Genomic DNA, 22,057 nt, shown 5'->3' with positions numbered 1-22,057 from the left:
CCTCCTCTGCCTGCTAGTCAGCCCTGATGGACAAGGCGCTCTTCCTCACCCAGCAGATGGGCATGATTTGACCTGATGGGTATGGGCTCTGAGAAGGAGGAGAGAAACTTTGAGAGTTTACTACCTTTATGAAAACTCTTTTTGTCCAGGCAGGCAGGCAGGCCTGTGAGACAGTTCACACATGGAGGACATGGAGAATGAGGCGGATGCCAGACAGGAAACAGAGTCTTCCGGTTCATAGCAGTGCTCTGCCACAGCAGAAGGCATGGCACTTCATATTGTCAGAAATAAAACATCTAAAATGCTTTGCCTGGTGATTTCATCACAGATGTTTTCAATAGAGTATGGGGGTATCAAGGCTCCAGGAGTAAACAGATCCATGGTCACATCAAGAACCCAGTTTCATATTTTTTCCACTCCCCTGTGTTTGCTTCATCTCAAAACCAGTTTCTTTCATAGTGGCAAAGAGATTGCCATGGTTTCAGGTCTCACCTCTTCACATAGAAAGCAATGTATGACATCAACAGTTCTTTGTGAAGAGGACCTTCTGTCCTTCTTAGAAGCTATTACCAAACTTCCTTTTGTGTCTTACTGGTGGTTGCTTATCTCTCCCAGACCAGAGACATGTCCACATGCAACTTCCTGCTATTCAAACAGTAGTGGCCCAACCATGAAGTTAAGGCAAGCCACTTACTCCATCTCTATGACTTCCTGCTGGCACAATAGGGATGGGTGGATGTGGTCTTGAGAAAAAGACACTTTCATGATATCTACCATGGGGCTTACCAAGTACCAACCCCAGTCTGTGCCTGACACACACCTCTGTTCCCACCACCCATTTATCTTTCTGGCATAGAGAAATAATATATAATCCTAGAATAGGCAATATGCCCTGTTCATAGCCAGAACTCCTTGCCTTACTACCCCTTTATAGTGTGTCGTTGTGTATGTGTGTATGTGTGTGTGTGTGCATGTGTGTGTGCACATCCTTTGTTTGCTGATGTTTCTAGACAATGGAAGCTATAACATATCTTGTAGTATTCAGAAAGGACTGGCCTAGTGTAGCTTTGGGTGACAGATGTGAGCTGGAGAGCAGGGAGCAGGCAGCCTGCAAGGAACATACTGTGCTGAGTGGGACCAGGAGTCTACTGCTAGCTGCATGTGGCAGAAACACAATCCTAAGGAATTGAGTTTCCTTTTCAAGAGCATTTTTTTCAAGGGGAAGTTGTTGGAAGCCTGCCTCAGAGGTCTGTGCTGCTTGTTGGAATTCTGTGAAACAGTGGAAATGTAGGGGCCCTTGGAAAGTCACATGGGGGACGATGAGATCCTATCAATCCTGCTTGTGGGTCAGGAGATATGTGGTGGTGGGTAGCACTCCACCTTTCCCAGCCTGTCGCTTGCTGTCAGGCTCAGTAGTGTCCTCTTTCTCCAGCTTGCCATGCCTCTCGATGGGCCTGAGATTCAGGCTGAGACAGGAGGGCCTGGGGCAGCTCATGTTTTTCCATTCACCCCTAGTGTAGTAATCTTGTTGCTGGCTTCAGTTTCCAGCTTGGATAGGTGTGAGCATGACCCAAAGAATGGAGGGCAGCAAGAGTGAAGTGACTTTGTGTTGAAACAGAAAGTGTACCACCAGCCCACTCCACTGTCCTGGCCTCTTTGGGAGGTGGCAAAGGGATTATTTCTCTTCTGGAGTCAAGTTCTATGGTAAGAGAGAAAAGAGGAAAACATCATTAGAATGTCCATCACAGCTCCGAACCCATTTGCTTCTGCACACATCTTCCCATTTGGTCCAAGTGATTTTGTATCAAAGACAAGGCCAAGGTTACTTTTGGTGGATGACATCATTTGGATTCCCTCTAGACATCTCGTCTGCTCTCCTTGGGTCCCAGCCACAGCTGTAGTGGGTAGGTCACTTTGAATTCAGATTCCCATTGAAATGATGGGATATGCCTCATTTCATTCTGAAACCCTTTCTACCTGGGGTATCCCTGAGACGCAGAAGCTGGTTTGGCCCATTCAAAATACCTGCTGGTTTTTGGGGAGTTTGTGTTTTTAGGGGCAACTCTCTAAACTGGTGGAACTGTAGCAACACAGCACTCATCCTTCAGATGGACAATTTTGGAAGGCTTTCTGGACACATCAGTGAATGTCCAGTGGGCTTGGGCCTTGAGAGGAGTAAGGGCCTCCATGGTGTATCATAGTACATTCTCCATACCCCGCCCTGTCTTGCCTTCCAGTCTCCCTTAGCCTCCTTTCCTTCCCATCCAAACAAACTGCTAACATCCAGGTCTTTGTCTTCCTAATGCTGGCTTTTGGGGAACCCAAACCAGGACACTTCCTGCTGTTGACAGCACTGAATTGCCATCAGAAGCACTCCTGCCCTAACACGATGGTATTTGGGGCCTTTCACCATTTGAATGTGCAGGCCCCTACCTGTCAGCTGCCAGGGCTGGCTGAATATTTGGGGAGCTGTGCTTAGACCAAGAGGATCCACTTTCAGGGGCCCCGCTTCACCACCTGTCACCTGGAATTGATCGCTTTATGCCATGTGGCCATCTTAATCTCCACAGTAGCCCAGTGCTCTTGCAGATCTGCTCCTTTGTTTTATAGATGGCATCTGAAAGGCTCACTATGACAGCATGGGAAGGCAAGCTGGTTTGGACGAGAGCAGTGCTGGCTTCTTCTTTTAGATTTCATCAGATTTTACATGAGGTGGGATTTTAGGAAAAATGAGTCATAGGTCGGGTAGGAATCTTTCCACTGCTCTCAGAAAGACTAGACCGCCTCAGACTGCAGACAGAAATCATTGCATCATGTGACTGAAAAGCTCACGATCATCTTGGATTCATCTGTCAAAGTCAACACATGATGTCATCTGGGCCTTGGCTGCTTGCCTCTTGATGTTGTCTCTGGTCACCTTTGTGTGCCTGATGTGTCCTTAGACTCAAAAGCTCTGTCTTTCCTAACTCTGTGTTCACATTCACTGGGAGAAAATGGGTGAATCTCATTCCTATGAACTCTTGCTTGCCTGGCCTGGTTTAGTTGTAGCCATTTGTCAGAACCAATCACCATGGCCCATGAGATGATGGCCCTTTATTAATATGTTCATCAGTTTTCCAGTGCTGTAACAAAACAGTGGAAATAATTAACTTGTAAAGAGAAAAGGTGTATTTTGCATCCTATGCTTGGAGCTTGCCATTATCAATTGCCTAGTTGCTCTGGAACTGTGGTGAGGCAAAGCATACTGGTCAGGCACACATAGAAGAGCAAAGCTGCTCATTCCATGGTATCTGGGAAGTGTAAGAGAGAGGGAAGAGGGGACCAGCATCCCAAGTCTTTTTAAAGGCATGCATCCTTTCTCCTCAGACCCCCACTCCCAGGCCTCACCTCCCAAAGGTGAGGCTTTGTGGGGACATTCGAATTGTTGTAGTTAACCATGGGTGCTGTGTAGACTCTCACAGGTGGATAGAGCTTCCTGTCAGAATGGGTAAAGTGGCTGTGACAAAGGGTTGCTTTTGGGGTTCAGACAGGAAATCTTAAGGTAATTCAAATTAAGGGAGAAGAGATTCAAAGAGGGATGGGGGGTGGGGTATAAACAAAGTTCCAGGATAGCTAACATTATAAATTTCTCAATAGAGATTTATCAAATCCATCTGTTTAAGACTGTCCCCACCAACGAGAAAAGGATAACTATGTCAGGAAGCCCAGTACTTAAGTGGGTGATGGAAAATATACATGGCTGTCACTCATGCAACCATCATTAGGAGGCACATTTCTTACTCCTTGTGAGGCTATCAGTATTAATGCCTTGTCCCTTCATCCCTGGTCCCTATCATCCCCCACCATCCCCAGGGAGAATCCTGGTACTTCTTGCCTTTTAAGAGCTTTCTCCTTAGGACCACAGAAGGGGACATGCCTTTCATTTCTCTTCTTTCAGCCAGACTCTCTCCTGATGTTTTTATTGTTTATGTGGCTTAAGAGCCCAGGATGAGGGGGAGTCTTAGTCCCTGTTCAGTCTCTTCTGCAACAGCAGGGTGATGTAGCCTGAGAAGAGAGGTAGACAATTTTGTACTTGTACCCAGCGGCAAATGGGAGTGTCTATTTAAGCACAGATGATGGGAAAGGCTGTTCTTTTGAGGAGCCAAGTGATGTAGTGTGGTCAAATTCTATTCAATTGGAAGCAAAAGGTGAGTTTTCAAGAAAAATGAAGGAACATATTAGTCAGGATTGCAGGGGTCAAGTGCATTTGCTGTATGGAAAATACAGTCACAGGGGGCATACCAGCAGAGCATAGCTTAGCTGGGATCCATGGAGTCATTTGAAGCTGGAATCTGCAAATTCTTCTGAACAATGTGAATCCCTGTGTCTTTAATACTTTATTATGTGTGAAAATGATGTATTTTATGGAGGCCTTGTACCTAATTTTGGATTTCTATTTTACATTTAAAAGAAGAACACTTATATAACTTTAGACCCTATAATATCCAGAAACATAGATTTAAGAGGTAAAAATAAAAATGAGAACGTGACTTTAAAATTATGGATTTTTCATAGAACAAAATATTTAGATTTTAGTGAGTGAATGAATGAACATTGTTTTATTAAGTAGACATGACTCATTACACGTAATCATTTTTTGAATGTGTGATTTTCCAGAAACGTGTGCTTGAAGCACTATTTTGTGTTTTGTTTAGTATTGAAGCTCAATGGCTGAGAAAATCCAGCAAGGCTCAAGAGTCTAAAGGGCAAAAGCCCACTATAAGTGAGATCTACTAAGGGAAGGCACTGACTGTCAATCAAAGCCAGTTATGCAAAGAGCCCTCACCCTGGCCCAGCTGATTAACCTGCTCATTTTTTAGGTGGTACACTTATGCACTCAGTACATGCGTTCAAAACTCCTTGTTTTGGAATGTTTTTAAGTAGATCATACAATTCTACCTAATTTATTCTCACTAGGACATACAGACTGTTTTTAGTGTCTGCTGATCTTTATCTTCTGGTAAGGGAGCCACAAAATGTCTTCATAGTTGTTTTTCTAATGGTCTTTCCATAGAGCAAGTTACTTTAGGAAAGCAACAGATTTCTCATGAGCTATTCAAATGTCATTTTGAAAGATACATGTTTGTCTCTGAAGATACATGTGTGCTCTCTGAAAATATTAACGAGGGGCATACTTACATGGTAATTATCTTCTTTCCCAGGAAATTGTAGCATGTTTATAGTAGTTGTCATTTTATAATAGATAAGTGCACACTTCATATTTAAAAATAATTTTTACATGTACTTATTGTACTTCTGCACTCAAGACTGCATTTGTACAATATTTATGGAACACGCCCGGAAATTGGAATCAGAGCATGCAGGAGTTAGTTGTCTCCTCTTGGATAGGTTCCAGGGCTCAAACTCAAGTCATCAGGCTGTGTGGCAAGAACTTTTACCCAATGCATCATCTCACTGGCCCTAACTCACTAGCTATTAAAGGCTAGTTACCATCTATAAAGTTAAAAAAAACAAACAAACAAAAAAAAAAAACAAAAACATGGTCTGAGAGACTAATAAGAAAGTCAGGTATTGGTGCTGAGCTTGGATCCTTGACATGTCAATGGACCATCAAGAGGAAATTGGGCTCTGGGCAGGATGCATGGGTCATTAGAACAATCCTATTCACAACATCTAGTTGTAGAGTGCATGTCATAGAGAAAGCTTTCTGGAATCTTCATCCCTGCATCAATCTCACAACTACCCTACCTTGGCATTCCCACATCCTCAACAGTAATTGGGACTTTTGCTCATGCCTTTAGTATCAAACTCTGGGCAGTCCCTTTGTCCTTGTTAGGCACTTATCAAATGTGCTTCTTCCTATGCCTGACTCCCTGAGGACTGACTGGTGAATTGGTGTGTGTGTGTGTGTGTGTGTGTGTGTGTGTGTGTGACAATGGAGTGGTCAGTATCAGCCTGGGCTGGAAGTTAAAATATTTTGGTGGGTAGTAGGGAAAAAATCCTTTCCTTTCATTTGCTATGGTGAGCTTACAATCTTGTCTGGGGATGGGCACAGTTTCTAAAGCTAAACGATATGGCTGTAGACCATCCATCTCACAGGAGAGCCCTAGACCTAGCAGTTTGCTTAGGTCGTCATCCTCCATGTCTCCACCAAGACTTGATTCTACTGTGCTCTGTGTTCCTTTCCTATACCTGCAGAAATGCCAGGTTCTGATAGGCCCATTGACCCTTTTTCCCCAGTGCTGAGGACAGCTTCTCACCATCTGGGAGAAGACTGCATCACTGGTATGGTAAGGATGCAACATGAGTATTAGATACAGAATCCAATGTCCAGCCTTAAGGAGGGTCTGAGGATGCTCCTGACTCCCAGCATTCCACTCTAAGTGGAACGGAGCCTGATAGGAGTTGATTATCTGCTCCCTCTACTCTGAGCAGAAGGGAGTTTCTTTAAAGGGACTGAGACCCTCAACTGTATTCCAATTCAACGTAAGTTTTCTGTTGGAGTAGAGACTATAGGAAGAAGTTTAAATCAACCATGAAAGCTACTCCCTTAGAGTACCAGAGCGGATGGGGGCACTGGAGGTGTGACTCAGCCCATCAGATTTTTAGGGTCCTCTTACCTGCAGAATACAGTGTACATATGGCCTGAGGAAGAGACGCTAATAAAATCCATGGCTTCCTTAGGGGTTGGAGTTCTTCTTTAAGACACTCAGCATCTCCCCAGAACCCTTTCTAGAAGCTTACACATATTTGATCAAAACCAGTATATATGGTCTATTTATCCTCAATTTCTTCCTCTCTGCTGGGTTTGGAGGGATCACTTTGGTGAGTTTTGGCCTTGTGATACATCGTGTTCCTTCCCAAGGACCAGGAAGCACTGCAGAGGGAAGTTCTTATTTAGAATCTCTGAAGGATTTTGTATTGGAGATGGGGTAGATATAGAAACAACATGGAAATGGAAGGACACAGTAGGAAGAGGAGAGAATTGGCCCCAATGAATATGTATAAAAAGCCCCATATGGAAACTTGCTACTTCATAAGCTGATTTAAGAAATAAGAATAAAGTGTCTTAAAAAAAATTCGACAGAAAAAAATCCTCAGGTATAAAGCCCTTTCACTTATAGAAGATAAAATGTGCCTGACCATCCTCTTGGGACACAAGGGGTGGGCCAAAAAAGGGGCTGTGTGGAGAGTGTGCTGATCACTGGAGACTGCAGAAGGCAGTCTGTTGGCTGCTGGCTTATGCAAACTCAACCTCCAACCCTGGGGTGAAGACCTGGAGTACATAGAGTGGAGGCAGCTGTGTAAACTGCAGGGTGGGTATTTATAGCCTTGGTGAGGCGTGCAGGGCCAGCCTAGAGTCTGTCAGTGGCCATCACCATCAGCCTGAACCTTGTGTCCTGGGCTGTTTTCTGCTCCTTCCTTCTTGAATGATGCAGGAGATTCCAAAACTTACTTTCTGCACCTTCGAGGGAGGGGCTGTTGCCATGGTATCTGGGACACTTGGGAATGCTGGCTTTCCACTCCAGGATAGCATTCCAGTTCTCAAGAGGATAGAGTTGTATGTGCTCTCAAAGAGGGACTGCTCGAAACTGTGAGGCCGTTCTCACTGGCTCCTAGCACTCTGGGACAAAGTGGGGAATGCACTACGGACTCAGATATGGACTTGGGTTCCAGGTCGGCTGATCGACGCATGGAGCAAAAGTGTAACAGAATGTGGTGACATGGCACAGGAAGGGAACTTGGTGCATAGGTGAGGGACACACTATGCATTTTACATTCTTCTATTTTCCATTTTTACTAACATACATTAATTGAACAAAATAATAGGTTTCATTGTGACATTTTCCTGCACATATTTGTGGTGGGTACGTGTGTGTGTGTGTGTGTGTGTATGTACTTTGATCATTTATTTCCTTGACCACTCTCACTGACACCTCCCTCTTCTATAGTACCACCTTCACTAGTGGTACAGTCTTTAATCTGTCCAGGAGTCAGAGGAGTTAATCTCTTGCTAGAGAGCAAACAACCACACCTCTCTTCTGAGCCTCAGACCAATATCTGAGAAGGGTTAGAAGGCCTGTGCATCAGGCCAGCAGACAAGAGATAGTGTGTTAGGAGTCACGGCTGTGAGCTGAGGATCTGAGTTGCGGGGCTCTCAAGAAGATCCATTATTGGTATCTGAAATCCTCAGGGTCTGTGTGCTTTGGTCATGGGAAGGAGAAGAGGAGAGGAACAGAGAATGAGAGGAAGGGGGAGCAGGGCGCTGGAGTGCAAAAGGGTGAACACACAGCTCTGTAATGGAAACTTGGCACCCAGCCTCCACTTTCTTTGCTTCCTCAGTGCATGCAGCTCAGATCTCAGATTGAGAAGCAAGTCTCCTCCTCTGACAGCAGCAGCACACAGCATCTCCGTGGCCCCCTCTCGCACTTCTGCTCAGAGACCACAGCCCTACAAGCTTCCTCTCCTGGTGACATGTGACATGGGAGTCTGCTGCTTCCCCCATCCCCTTTGCCCCCTGCCTCCACCCTTTCCCTTGACTAATTAGGCCAACATGCAACTTTCAGGGCCTGGCAGTTGAGAAGCCAAGAATGCTGTGAATTGGGGCCAAGTGTTTTTGTTGACATTGCTCTAGTGTAGCTTTGCAGAGCAACCTCTTTCCCGTAGCAGAGAAGTCCAAGGAGCCAGGGAGGTGAGTTAAGAGAGAACAATACAAAGTGCAAATGTGGACACCCTTGTCACATCTGCTTCATCTTCCTCTGCCTTGTAACACCCCCACTGCCCACCCTTTGTCTTTTCTCTCTAAATGCAAGACTGGAACAGCCCATGTCACAGAGAGCCAGGTTCTAGGAAGGTACTGAGTACAGTGCTGTGCATAGAGTGAGAGACTACAAGTGTTCAAGTCTTTGGTCTGTGAGACTTTCCAGATGTGCTTCATAATAGTTTCTGGGGACTGTTTAATAGGTGTTGTGCGATGGTCTTCACTCCCCACCTAGTGTAAGGTAGAGGCCCTTTTCCCAATCTGTCTTATTCTCAGCTGTACATTGTAACCAGGGTGAGCTTCTCCCATCCAGGGATCCACCAGGAAGGTGGCCTTAGAAACCATCAAACGTGGATTCAGATCTTTCTTCTGCTACTTGCTCACTGTGTGATGGTGTTGCTTAACCAGGGAATGCTTCCACTTCATTCCCTTGTTTGCAAAAGTGGAGACAATCTTTCCACATAGATTTATTATGAATGTAAAACATATTTAAAAATGGAAAGCTGTCTCAATAAGAAGAATGACAAAGTCTCTGGGAAGTATTCAATATGGCCTTAGAGTGCCTATAATCTTAGAAAAGCACTTCTTTGACTAATTTGCTTCAAAGGTAAAGAGGCCATGAAACCTTCTCTTCTAATAGGAGATTTTTGAGGAAACCAAACTGAACTACAACACTATTAAACTTTGTTCTCACTGAATGTTGTCACTACTGGTATTGTTATTCCTATTAACATTTCCTCAGACTCTGAACATCATTGTTTTATCAGTGATCGGTGGTCAAGTCTGTTTTTGTTGAGATAAAAGTCTGTAGGTTTTGGAAGGCTGAGGTGCTGTCTTAATAGTGTCTAATTCGTAAAGATATTGAATCATTATGTTTAAAAAAATCCTCTAATTTTCTGCTACACTAGCTGGCTTTGCTTTTACATCTCTTAATTGGTATCAGCTTTTCTTTTAGAGTCACAGATCCATGGAAACTTGGCAAAAGAGCTTTGAGAGTCATTGGAAGGAATACTTTTGTTTCTTTGCAAGTCTTCAGGGTCTGTTTGAACCTTAAGATTGTAGGTCCATGAAGCACCCTCCTCTGCCCTTCACTGTGAGGACAGACAGTAGAATGGCTATTCTGCCAGCCACAGCATGATCAACTCTTTAGATACCATGTAGATGAGCAGATATTTAGTACTCTGACCATATCTGTTGTTCTGAACTCTATTGCTCTCTGGCACTGTACACCTTCTAGCACCTGCATCTGAGGTCTTTGCTGTGCACCAGAGCTTAATGTGGAGCTCCAAGTCATAGGCTAGAAGAGCTAAAGAGGGGGATGAAGAGATGGCTCAGGAGTTAGAAGCACATACTGCTTCTGCAGAGGACCTGAGTTCAATTTTTTAGCTCCTACATCTGGTGGCTCACAATAGCCTAGTATCCCAGCTCTGGTCTTAATGGGCACTTGCACTGAAATGCACATGTGTGTGTGTGCCTACACAACACACACACACACACACACACACACACTTTAAAAAATAAGGAATAAATCAAAAGAAGAGTTGGAGAACTAATGTTTCTGGGAATAGCCTTAAAGCCATAAATGAGAAGGAATGAGTAGAGCAGTATTCTGCTCCCTTGCACCTTGAGTATCTGAGATGCTTTCCTCTGGCTTAGAGTGCTTTCAAAGGGGCCCAGTGCTTCTCAGATACCTTGGCAACTGGCTTTGATGCATACTTTCCCTGCCTTACTTCTCTGTTCCCTGGCACATTCTTCCTGAGAAGACATCTGTAAGCCAGTGATGCTTCGTTCTTTATCCTAGGAGCTGTTCCTGACACTAGCCTGGGACAAAGAGAGCTCCACTGCCCATAGTGTTGATTGTCTTTAATATGGTACTTAAATGTTTTAAGACTGATTGTTGGAGTTTATGGTCACTGACCTTATTCTTTCTTCATGAGTTCTTAGAGTTTTGTGGTTTTGTTTGTTTGTTTTCTCTCATTGTTTGTTGAGAAGTTTCCCCTCTTCTCTGACTATATTGGTGCATTTCTGAATGCATACCTAAGTTCTAGTTAGAGATCTTGACAATTCTACATTCAGGACTGGGGCTACATTCAAGGGAAACCTAAATTCTCCAGATGCTGATGCTATCTGTGGCTTTTTGAAGTGAGGGGCAGATGAACACTAGACCAGAAAGGTCTAGGACCCTAACTTACCCATGTATAGGGTGGAAATGGTGATTTCAGCTTGGGGTTATGGAGTACGATCAGTGATCTTATAGCATTCTGGTACTGAAGAGATAATGTTCATACTCTCCCATGTAGCATTGTGACAATAGCAAAGGTAAAATTGTTTGGAAAATTGACAATCTTTGTAAAAATACAGGCGAGGAGATGGTGGCCTTTAGCTCTCTCTGTATTGACCACTTCAAAGCACCACATTGTGTGGTTGGATACACCCTGTTGTGTGTGTGTGTGAAGGCTGCTGGGCCCCAAAATTATAGCCCTTGTCTTGTATTTAGAGCCAATTTTCTTATTTTTAAGAATATTTATTACTTAAGGAATTTTAAAAATATAAGTGTATTTTGATTATATTTTTCTCCCCTCCCAGATCCTTCCATATCCCCTCTTCCTTTCTACCCACCAAACTTTAAGTTCTTTCTCAACAAACAAAAACATAATACAACCATTTTTCTAGCCAGAGCTATTCTAGACATTTCAGAGCTGATAATCTTCCATTGTTTCTTTCCCTAGTTCCAGGCCACTAGAAAGAGCTACTCAGTCTGGCTACCTCCATCCTCAATATGCCCCTCATGTCAAGCTTAAGCTTTCATTTCTCTGTCTTTGTCTTGCTGGATTTCTCCATGGTGTTCAGGACTGTTAACATTTCTTCCTTGGGTTCTTTCTCTCTGCTTTTATTACGCCATGCTCATCCTCTCACCTAATGATCCTTTGTTGAATTTGTTTAACCCCCTGCTCTCTGGAGAAATTTTAGGTCCTCAAAGATTTTCTTTTCATATTTTTTTCCTCAGTGGTCATCACTACACAAATAGATGTATGTATGGAGTCTCCCTCCTGTTGTGAAACCCACAGAGATCCTATCTGGACTATATCATATGCTCTTTCCTGTTTGGGATCTCTTTTGTACTAGCTCTCTTGCTTGAGGTATCATTACCAAGAAGCTATATAATTTCCCTCCTGATAATCTTATCATCAGAAACTTGAGACTTGACATTCCCTAACCAGGTTGGAGAGCTTCTTCCCTCATGTGCCCTTCCTTCCCTCTCTGTTCTTTGTGCTGACACTCGCATCTCCACGGGCATCCCATCCAGAGACTGAGGCATTGCTCACCCTTTCACATGCCTTCTGTAGCCTTCTTTTACCTTCATCTCTTATTTTATGAAATCTTGTGCTGGGTCTTTTATAGGCTGCTGTTTTGGGGATGGTGAAGTGATGCCTTAGCTTTGGTTAACCTCCAAGAATCAGATTCTGAGCATATGTTCAACTGCAGTTGGCTTATATGAGAGACAACTTAAGTGGTGGTGGAGAGGTAGACATTGGTAAGCTAAAGCAGCTCACACAGACCCAATAGAGTCCATAGTCTGTATCTCTTCCCAGGTCAGTTCTTAATAGCATTATTTGTAGCTTGAATTGGATTCTTGTGAAGGTATTGGTGTCATGGAAATCATCCAACGACTATAAGTCTATATTGTCTCTCTCACTATTATTGGTTGTTAAATATGTTTTAGCATGTCACTGGGTGAAGGGGGTTGAGAAAGAAAAGAGACAGTTATCAACCAAATATACTTTTTCAAGATATTGTAGACAACATTAGTTTATTCACACCGTGGGAAACTCTGGAATCCAGTTTAGAATGCATACCTTGCTGTCCATCCATCTCAGACAATTAAGTATTTATATATAAGTTCCTTCCTGTCATTGGATAAAAGACTGCTTTTGTTGGGCTCAATAGGATTCAACAGTCAGAGGCCCTCAGACAGCTAGAGTCAAGAAAGACATCTTAAAGACATCCATGCAGTACAGAGAAAAATGTTAGCTGATTAAGGCACAGGCTCCCATCATGGGTAAAGACTGCATTTGGCTGTTAGTGATGTGTGGTGACTTTTTTTTTCCTTTCTAGAACTTGACCTCATGGATCTCATTGGGGAAGATAGAAAATGGATGGTGGGGAGGAAGCTGATGCAGGTGAATGATACACTGACTTCTGAAGATGCAGGACTCCGGATCAGCAAGAACTGCACAGAACCAGGTAACAGTGATGGTCATGTCCTCACAACGGCTTCCATGTTCTTCAGTTATAGCTGAGGATGAGCTAGATGACATATCTCTTCTCTAAGTTTCAATCTGGACATATTTTAAAGATGTTTACGGTGTATCAAAAACTCACATTTGAGTCTAACAATTTGAAGATCCTGCATCTAAAGACCTGACTCATCTTTAGTGTGGATAAACAGTTGTCAGCATCTTCCCAAAGACCTTAGATTTTTTGATATGAAAAGTGTTTTAGTCACGTGTGTCTACTCCTTTTTGGAAAGATGAGTAGAAGGACCTTTCCTTACCATCTTAGTAATAATTTCTTAAACAGAAATGGAAAGAATGAAGACTAGATACTTGTATGTCTACCATCAAAATATTATATGAACTATGGTCCTCAATTAGCGGGGCTTGTGGTTACTGTATGCTATTATCATTAGTTCACAAAGACCATTTTCAAAAGTCAGTTAAGTATTTAGGAGCTACATTTAATTATAAATGAAAATGTCCATGAAGGGTTTGAATTCCCCTGTTGAGTGGAGAGTTGTTGGATAACCTCAGAAGCACAGACATATCAAGGGCTGGCCTGAACACACAGGAGAGGGAATGTGGAGGTTCTACTCTGTGGACTCTGTTGGTGATCTTGTCTGGTAGTCATACGGTTTTCCAATGCATTTCTTCAATTAATAGGCAAATGGTAAGTGTGATGTAGGGAGACAGGAATCATAGTACTGGAAATCTCACCTTTACCTTTGGGGTGCAAAGAGTGGACTTAAAGGAGACATGGTGGTGAATGCTTTTCAGTGAGTTTGTCTAAATGCAGGATAGGTAGAAATGGGGTGATTCTACTTCCTGCTGGTATGGCTTTTTTCATGGGAAGAAAGTAGTCAGCCTTGCTGTTAGTTGCATAGATCACTCTATTAGCAATCACTTCCTTACAGAGATAGGTGCAGAAACTTCAGGTACATTGAAAACCATTCCAATGGAAGAAATGATTCGACTTCATGGGTAGCAATAAAATTTCTGGGTTGATAGAACAAACAAACATAGCTTATCATCTAGTGGAGTTGCTAAAGGAGGGTACAGAGAAGAAGAGATGAAAGGTTTTAGGATGAAGGTGGATAGGTAGCAGTGAAAGAGAGCTCAAGCACACTGTACAGAGAAGACTATGATATGCATGTATGGAAATGTCATTATTAAACCCACTACTAGGTACGATTAATATGTTAACAAAACCTTAAAAATAATGGTTGCAAAGGTGCCAGAATTGACACTCTTACTTTAGTCAACTGTAGACTAAAAAGGACTAGGATTCAATTTGAAACCTTGACTCAAAACCAAAGTATAGGTAAAATGAGCAAATTGGTATAAGGCAGAGAGTCCTATTCACATTATAGCTTATTGGGACTTGCATTCTTCAAGAACCCCTCCTTCTCCAAACTGTGGGGACCATGCCCTTTCCTGAATGCTGCTGTTGTAAAATGTCTCTAACTGCACCTTGGATGATACCATTCAATGACAATTCAAATCAGATGAATAGGGACAGTGAGATAGCTCAGTGATGAAGACTGCGGGTTATTCTTCTAGAGGACCATGGTTTTAATTCCCACCACTCACCTGCCTATAACTCTAGTTCTGGAAATTCAGTGCCTTCCTCTGGTCTTTGCATGTATCAGAACTATCTATGGTATAGAGGTGTACATGTAGATAAAAATACTCATGCACATAAAATTCATTAAAATTAAATCAAATGAATCAAAGTAACATAAAACATGCAGATGCTCCAGTTGCTCATTTGTATCATCTATCTGTCAGATATTCAATTTCTGTATGTGATTGGCAGCTGTTATAGCTGGGCAGCACAAGTCCTGCATCATGTTTATCAGCATAGAAAAGATTATTGGACAGGCTGATCTAAAACTTCCAATGGTCTCTGGACATATTTTCTGTCATACTAATTCACTTTCAGACAGCTCAAGAATGAAGGATGGATGTGTGTATCTGTGATCTCCATTTCTAACCTCCTAACCTAGATCTTGGAGTCACACATAAGTTTGAATTCTTGCTTGGAACCTATGGACTTTGGGCAATATAATCAGATTCTCTTAACCCATCAGCTCCTTAGAAATTATCACAGTCATTCTGACCTTTCACAAGTGAGAGTTGGTACTGAAGTCATAAAGTGTGTACAGTTTAGGGCCCCTTGTATGATAGTTGTATATTAAGAGTTGACTTCAAACAATCTGTGTCTGCTGGAAGGTGTCCCTGTGTCCATTTCAGGTGAGTCATGATGCAAGATTCATAGAGTCACAAGTCCATAGCCACTCTCCACCAAATATGGCCAGTCTCAGTCTGTCAACCACTCACACTCTCTAGTGGTCCAGAGATGAGCAGCTGGTCAGCTGAACTGTGAGGAGCAAGTACCATGATCTGTTATACAAGCTTTGAAGATGGTCATAAACACCATCATCTCTGCTGACCACTAGTAGTGATGTGATCAAAACATGCCAGACATTCATGACCTACCTGGCTCAGTGTCTTCCCAAGATAAAGAGATAGATGTATGAGAGAAAAATTAAAAGCCAAATCACAGGTAAGGCTGTGATTTAATGTTATTACTTTACTAGTGCCCTCAACTCCCATTCCATGGGGGTATGTCTGAAGACCCCTAGTGGATGTCTGAAACCACAGAGAACACTGAGCCCTGCTGTAATATGTATGTGTGTGTGTGTGTGTGTGTGTATTTCTTATATACACATACTACAATAATCTTTAATGGGAATGAATAATAATGACTGCTAATAAAATGAGCAATTATATCAATATACTATAATAAAAGTTATGTAAAAGTTATGCATTGCTCATGTCTGGAATTTTCCATTTAATGTTTTTGGACCATGGTTGACTGCGGGAAACCAAGGGAAATGAAACTGTAGGTCAGAACAAGACTCTGCTGCCTTCATCTCTATGTATGACTTTCGCTGGAGTGAGCTGTGGCAGGTCCATTCACTCATCATTGTCCAGTTTCCTTTAAGAGGTTCTGAACACAGTGAATATCATTGTGCTGGCTGAATACAGTGGTTTCTGCTCTCAGAAGTCTTAATGCAGGGGCTAAGAAGGGAGCCTGTGGTTTCTGGACTCTTTCCCTTCCTATTTGTGATGCCAGCAGTGCCCCTGCATTGATAGAGACGATGGACCCGGGTTCCCTCTGTGCATGGAGGGGTGATTGTTTGTATAGACACTTGGGCATGCTGGGTGCCAGTTGAACTGTAGCCATGTGAGCCGTGGTGTCAAGGTCATAGGCAGGAGTTAATGTAACATTTGTCCCAAAGCACAGTCCGTTACCGCTTATGTTGTCACGGTTTTCAGTCCCAAGACTGTGTCCTTGGAGACCCTGTTTTAGATGCTGTTAGAGGAAGTCTATAGATTCAGAATCTGGAGGTAGAATTGGGGCATTTACTTCCCCCCTGGTGTTACGGAGCTGCTTTGTGTCTCAGAGGTTCATGTCTTCAGCTGTGAAATAGAACTCTGGCTTTCATCCCTTCCATTACACAAACCCACTAATTCAGAGAAATTTGAAGAATAAAGACTCAACAAAACTTTGACTCCAAGTCAGCCTCCTGCTTCTCCTAATAGCTTCCTTGCATTTGCACAGTTCCAACTCATCTCGACCTTCTTTTCCCTTTCCCTCCTCCCCCACCCCTTCCTCACCTCTCCCCCTCCTCCTCTTCTTCCTCAGCTTATCTTTCCTTCTCCTCAAAGGTCAGTAGCCTAGAACACCCCATATGCAAGCCAGAAGAAGCAAAGTACATGACCTCTTATGAAACAGCAGTGTTACATGGGACTGGCCTTTCAACATAGGGGTGTCTTACTCTTTATATGATACTTGCTACTTTATGAATATATTATTTTAGGCATTTTTGGTTTTTACAAAATGGCATATTTAGTCACCCCTGGTTTTAGTGGAAACCTATCATTTTTCCCCTCTAGAACTGAGTAAAAAGACTGACCTCCAGGCTCCTATTTTTTTCAGGCAATTGTTCCAGCTCTCTGTGAATTTTTGAGGCTGTTTTCTTAGCCTGACACTGCCGATTTCATCTGCAGTCTGGAAACATATTGCGTTTTTGGCAAATAACACTTGAAATTGTTTACTCAGATGATCTATTAAGAGAAATTTCACTTTGAATAAATTTGATCCACAGAAAATTAAGTTAGCTAAATGTAATCTTGAGGGTGGTGGGCAACGGCAGGAGAAGTGCATTCTTTATAATAACTCTGTGTACACTTTATTTATACACTTTGCAGTATGCCTCCAGAAACTTCCCTATGTTCTCAGTTCTTTGATATTTTGTAGAAATGGGTCTCTTCTTAGGGCACCTCTCTCAAACAAACTTTGGAAGGAGAAAAATAACTGAAGTGACAGGCTTTGGTGTGAGGCCTTTCAGACAGAGGAACAGCTCATGGCTCACTCTGTCTCTTTGCTTAGTTGGGTCTAAGGTCTGTGGAGGAAAGAAAGATACCTGGACCTGTGTTGCAAGACTAAGCTGAGGTTGGCAAGAGACTGTCTTAAGGGAATGTGTCAAGAGATCAATGGTTTATGGACTGATCAGAAACTATATAACCTAGGAGGTAAGTGGGAATTGGGCAGATAGGGACCAGAAGAAATAAGATAAAGTGGGTTCACGGAGTAGGTATGGTGGGAGACAACAAGAAAGGCATACCAAGATCCGTCTGTTTAGGAATTTAAACAGTAACATCAGAGTTGACTAGTTTAATCCAGGACTGATATGACCAATGTATGAAGCCTGAAAAGCCTCAGTTTGTAATCCTTTATATGAAAGATCAATATTCAGATGGGAATAAACAACCAACCCAAAGGTGATGGGACTTAGAAGCCAAGTGGGGCTCCCCCTCATAGATACACACTGCGCAGATGTGCACAGATAACCTGACCTTCACATTACCTACTTTGGACAAAGAGGAACTTAATGCTGACTCAAATGCAAGCTTATGCTTTTCTTGCAGCTACCTTGTAAAAGTAAGGTTGTACAGATAAAAATTATAAAAATCACATTGAATATATTTCTATCAAATACATGAAAAACATTAGGAACAATCAGTTGTAACTACCTCAGTGTTATCATTGCTGGTATTGAACCCAGAAAAATATGAAATTTAAAGGCTGAAAAATCTATAAATTATTGCTCAAGGTTAAACAACTTTAACTTCTCTTTGTAGATGCATTTGCCCCCCCCTCTCTCTCTGTGTGTGTGTGTGTGTGTGTGTGTGTGTGTGTGTGTGTGTCCCTATCACTCTCCCATATTCTCTTGCTCAACTGGAAGCCATTTTTACCAGATTAGCTTGCCAGAGAATTCTCCAGGCTCCTCCTCTCTCTACTCTCAGTGATGGGTGTACAGGTTGACTATGCCTGGCTCTTACATTGGTGCTGGGGATTCAAATCCAGGTCCTAATGCTTATGCAACAAACTCTTGTTCCACTGAGCCATCTCTCTAGCATTGAGGCTGCAGTTTTCTTAATGATTAAAAAAATAACAGCTGTTCATGTTGCTACATGGAGAAAATTAGAAACTAATGTGATATACTTTTTAATTTGTGTCAAACTTTTCTGCTGAATTACTTGGAAGGGCTAATATCTGCTATAATAGATTTGAGGCCTTCCACCAGCCCCAAATTTCTTTTTCAAGCAGATTTCTGCTCCCAAATTGGCTTTGTTATAAGAAGTGGTCCATGACATTCTGGTCCTATTGCCTAGGAGTTTTTGTATCACCAAATGTGGATTCCAAGGCCCCACGTTTCTTCACATTGAGGATTCAAACCATGGAGATTGGGCATAGCAGGATTGGTCATCTCTGTTCAAATTCTGGGTGTCCTACAGACTCATTAGAACATGGCCACAGTATTAAGTTTGCTTGACGAGTGACTAGAAATTTTCAGGTCAGCAAGACATATCACTCTCACAGATTGAGCAACAAGAAGACAACAGATAGAGGGATTATTCAGGAGACTTCTGATTTGGGAAGGCCAAAGAGGCAGAATGAAAGGGAGTGGAGGACTTTCTACTCTGTAGTAATCACAAGTTTAAAACACTTAGTCTCTGCCAGGCAAGGGCCAGCTTTTACCTTTGACATCCTTTATGATCTTCAAGGCATGTTATTGAGATCTTTCTTTCTATTTTTTTTTTTAATATACTATTCTCTAACCTAGTCTGGTAAGTAGTGTCTGGAATTCTTCTGAAAGACACGTGAAGGGAGATAAACCATCCTTTGATATAAGGCTTTTGGGGGTAGATTTGTAAAGCATGTTTGTATATTCTGAGTATTTCATGTTCATTAGCTTACTGGAACAGTTTGGCCCTTAGAAAAAATTCATTCAGATCAGACTTCCAGCTTATGGATGTCTAGCCTATAATGTCCATTTGATAAGTAAAAAATAATTCAAATTCCCAGCTCACAACTGTGAGGAGAATTCAAGGAATTACTATTTCTAATCTCTTCCAAATCCCTTTCCTTAAAGACAGTCTCAACAAACAAGAGCCCTTGGATAATATGGCCCTGTTAACTACCTTGTATCATAAAGTTTTATAAGAAACCCATCACATTTATAAGAAACACATCCATTTTTGTGTGGTCAATGCCTACTCTTGTCTATTAAGGTTTAGTTGAGTAGTTGCGGGCTACAAGGTATGCAAAGTCAAAATTAATTATTCTCTGGTCCTTCACAGAAATGTTTATTACTTTCTCTGTGCTAGACCCTGACACTGAAGTCTCCTGTGGCCTAGAAAGGAGGTTAAGCCAAGAGTGAGTCTCTTAACTTCCTCTCTGTTCCTGACCCTCATCATTCCTGTGCCATATTAAATATATCTAATATAATCCACAGTGTCAGAAGGATTGCGAACTGGATTTTTTACTTTCTTGTCTCCTCCATTCAACTCATAATGAAAAAATCCCTGTCCTTCTGTATTTCTTTGTTCTTGAATTGGGAATATGTTACACATTTCAGGAACACCTTTCCACTCCCTAGAAATACTTGGGAACCATTGTGCTGGACTGTCTCCTCAATTCGTGGCATCTGCTTTCCTGGACTCATTACTCTCTGATTTTGTTTCTCCTTTGAGCCTGAGAGGGAAGCTTCAATGGAGGGTTGGATTCAGGTATCACAGCCTATGTGACACATGAACAGTTTCACTAAGGCTTACCTCTTGGGCAGGTCCAGAGCAGTGGGCAACATCCTTACCTTGTGAAGAGACAATAAGAACAGGAACCGAGTTGTGCACATCACCTACTTTTGGATCCACTAAACCACTTCCTTGGCTGAACCCATGTTGCCTACAATAGTGATGGCCATATCTTCCTCCCAGCCAATGAACAAATGCTAGTTCATGTCTCTAGCGTTCTGGGTCTTACTCCTCTCTCCTCTGTAACTTTGTTATTCTTTGGACTCTCACATTCAGAAATTCTCTTTCTGCACAAGTCAACGTATAAACCCAGAGTATCTCTATATGTGTGAGGGAGCCTCTGTGGCATCCACCACTAGAAGGGGCTAGAACGAGGATCAGAATATCCTCCGTCATAGGCTGATTCCCCTAGCTTTGTTGGTGTGTATACACAGCTTTTAAGCCATCCCTGCAAATCTCAATTGCCAAAAGAGCACCCATTTGCCTTCATCCAAGTGTTCTTTCTCAGATGCTGTGGGATCATAAGCAGTGGAGGCCTTGGGTGCTTGCCAGAAGTGGTCCGTTTTGGCTAGATTTGAGACCTGTTAGATCAGAACTTCTTGAAAGAAGACCCAGACATCAGGATTTTCACAAGTTTTTCCAGGGCTTGCTTGATACACTCAGGCATGAAGTCCCTTGGTCTAGCTCTTGGGAGTCACTTGAGATGATGTGAAGTCTATGTCCCTCCCTACACTCAGAAACTGAGACTGCTTAGGTATGGAACCCAGGGCAGGGCCTTAGGGTGTAAGCAGCTCTCCCTGATACACATTCAATATGGAACGTGATGTTCTAAGGCTGAAAGAAGATGAGGCTGAGCTTTTTCCCTCAAAGCCTCCCTGCAGTTCAGGCTGCCTGCCCAAGGGATACACAGAGCTGACTTATACAGCATGTGATTTCAGACACAGAGACTCCCCGCAGTGGGATTCCAGTGGCCAGTAAGCTAATGGCTCCTGTATGGGCTACTTAGGATTAGGCTTTACCTAAGTTTCAAATAGTGCTCACACTGCACTTCAGGAAGCCCACTTAAATATGAGGATGTCTAGTTTGTTGTATGGGTGCCTGTGAGCTTCCTGATATGATCCCATTCATTTCTATGATAAGAAAATAAAAAGCCTTAAATTAAATATCAGCAGCCCCCTTTTAGAAACAAAAAATGATTTGATGCCAGTATAATGCCTTATCTATTTTTATCGAGACCCTGAGCTCATCCTTAGGATACTACACACCATTGGGATTAGGGATAAAGAAGTGAGACAGGAAACATGGCAGGCTATCGACCACTGACTATAGCAGATCATGCTGGAAGAGGCAGAGGTCTGGGAGTCCAAGAATAAGTTAGATTTGTTAGTGGTTTTGTCTTGTGGTCATAAGGAAATTTGGAGATAAAAGGTGGTCACATTTTATAGCTCCTGAGTAGAATTAGGGATGCAGGCCTGAGTCCTGTAAACCTGGGCAGGATCCTGACATTTGCACGTATGCAAACCAGCTAGCTAACATCTCAGGGACTCAGCTTCTTCTTCTGCATGGTAGAGATGATTCGCAGCAGTGAGTTTATAAAGAGGACCAAGAACTTCGCACCCAGCACATGCTCAGCCTTGAATGGATGCCTGTTTCCTGAGCACACATAGTTAAGAGTCTAAGAGATCCCACTCTCGGGCTCAATGTGTGACACATGAAAGACTGTGGTTACTATATATGCTACTGATTCTTTAACTTGGGGACATGAGAAGAGTAAATTTGACAAGTATTAATATAAAAATCCAGGATAAAGTAGAAATAGCTTTAACTGCCCAAGTATTTGTTCAGGGCACAA

The 22,057-nt window shown here is 42.5% G+C and overlaps 1 protein-coding gene across 1 annotated transcript in view; it reads left to right on the top strand.

Annotated features, from left to right (window-relative positions):
* Positions 1-22,057, top strand: part of Slc24a3 (solute carrier family 24 member 3) — a 476,343-nt gene that overhangs the window by 59,024 nt on the left and 395,262 nt on the right. Inside the window, exon 2 of the mRNA XM_085833625.1 lies at positions 12,878-13,006. Within this exon, the coding sequence (XP_085689751.1) occupies positions 12,878-13,006 (129 nt within the window). The remainder of the gene's footprint in view (positions 1-12,877; positions 13,007-22,057) is intronic.

This window comes from Mus caroli, unplaced genomic scaffold (genome assembly GCF_978045245.1).
Source record: "Mus caroli unplaced genomic scaffold, Mus_caroli_1 scaffold_2, whole genome shotgun sequence".
Lineage (NCBI taxonomy): Eukaryota > Metazoa > Chordata > Mammalia > Rodentia > Muridae > Mus > Mus caroli.
Note: the sequence above shows the minus strand (reverse complement) of the source record. Positions and strands in the feature narration are given on the sequence as shown.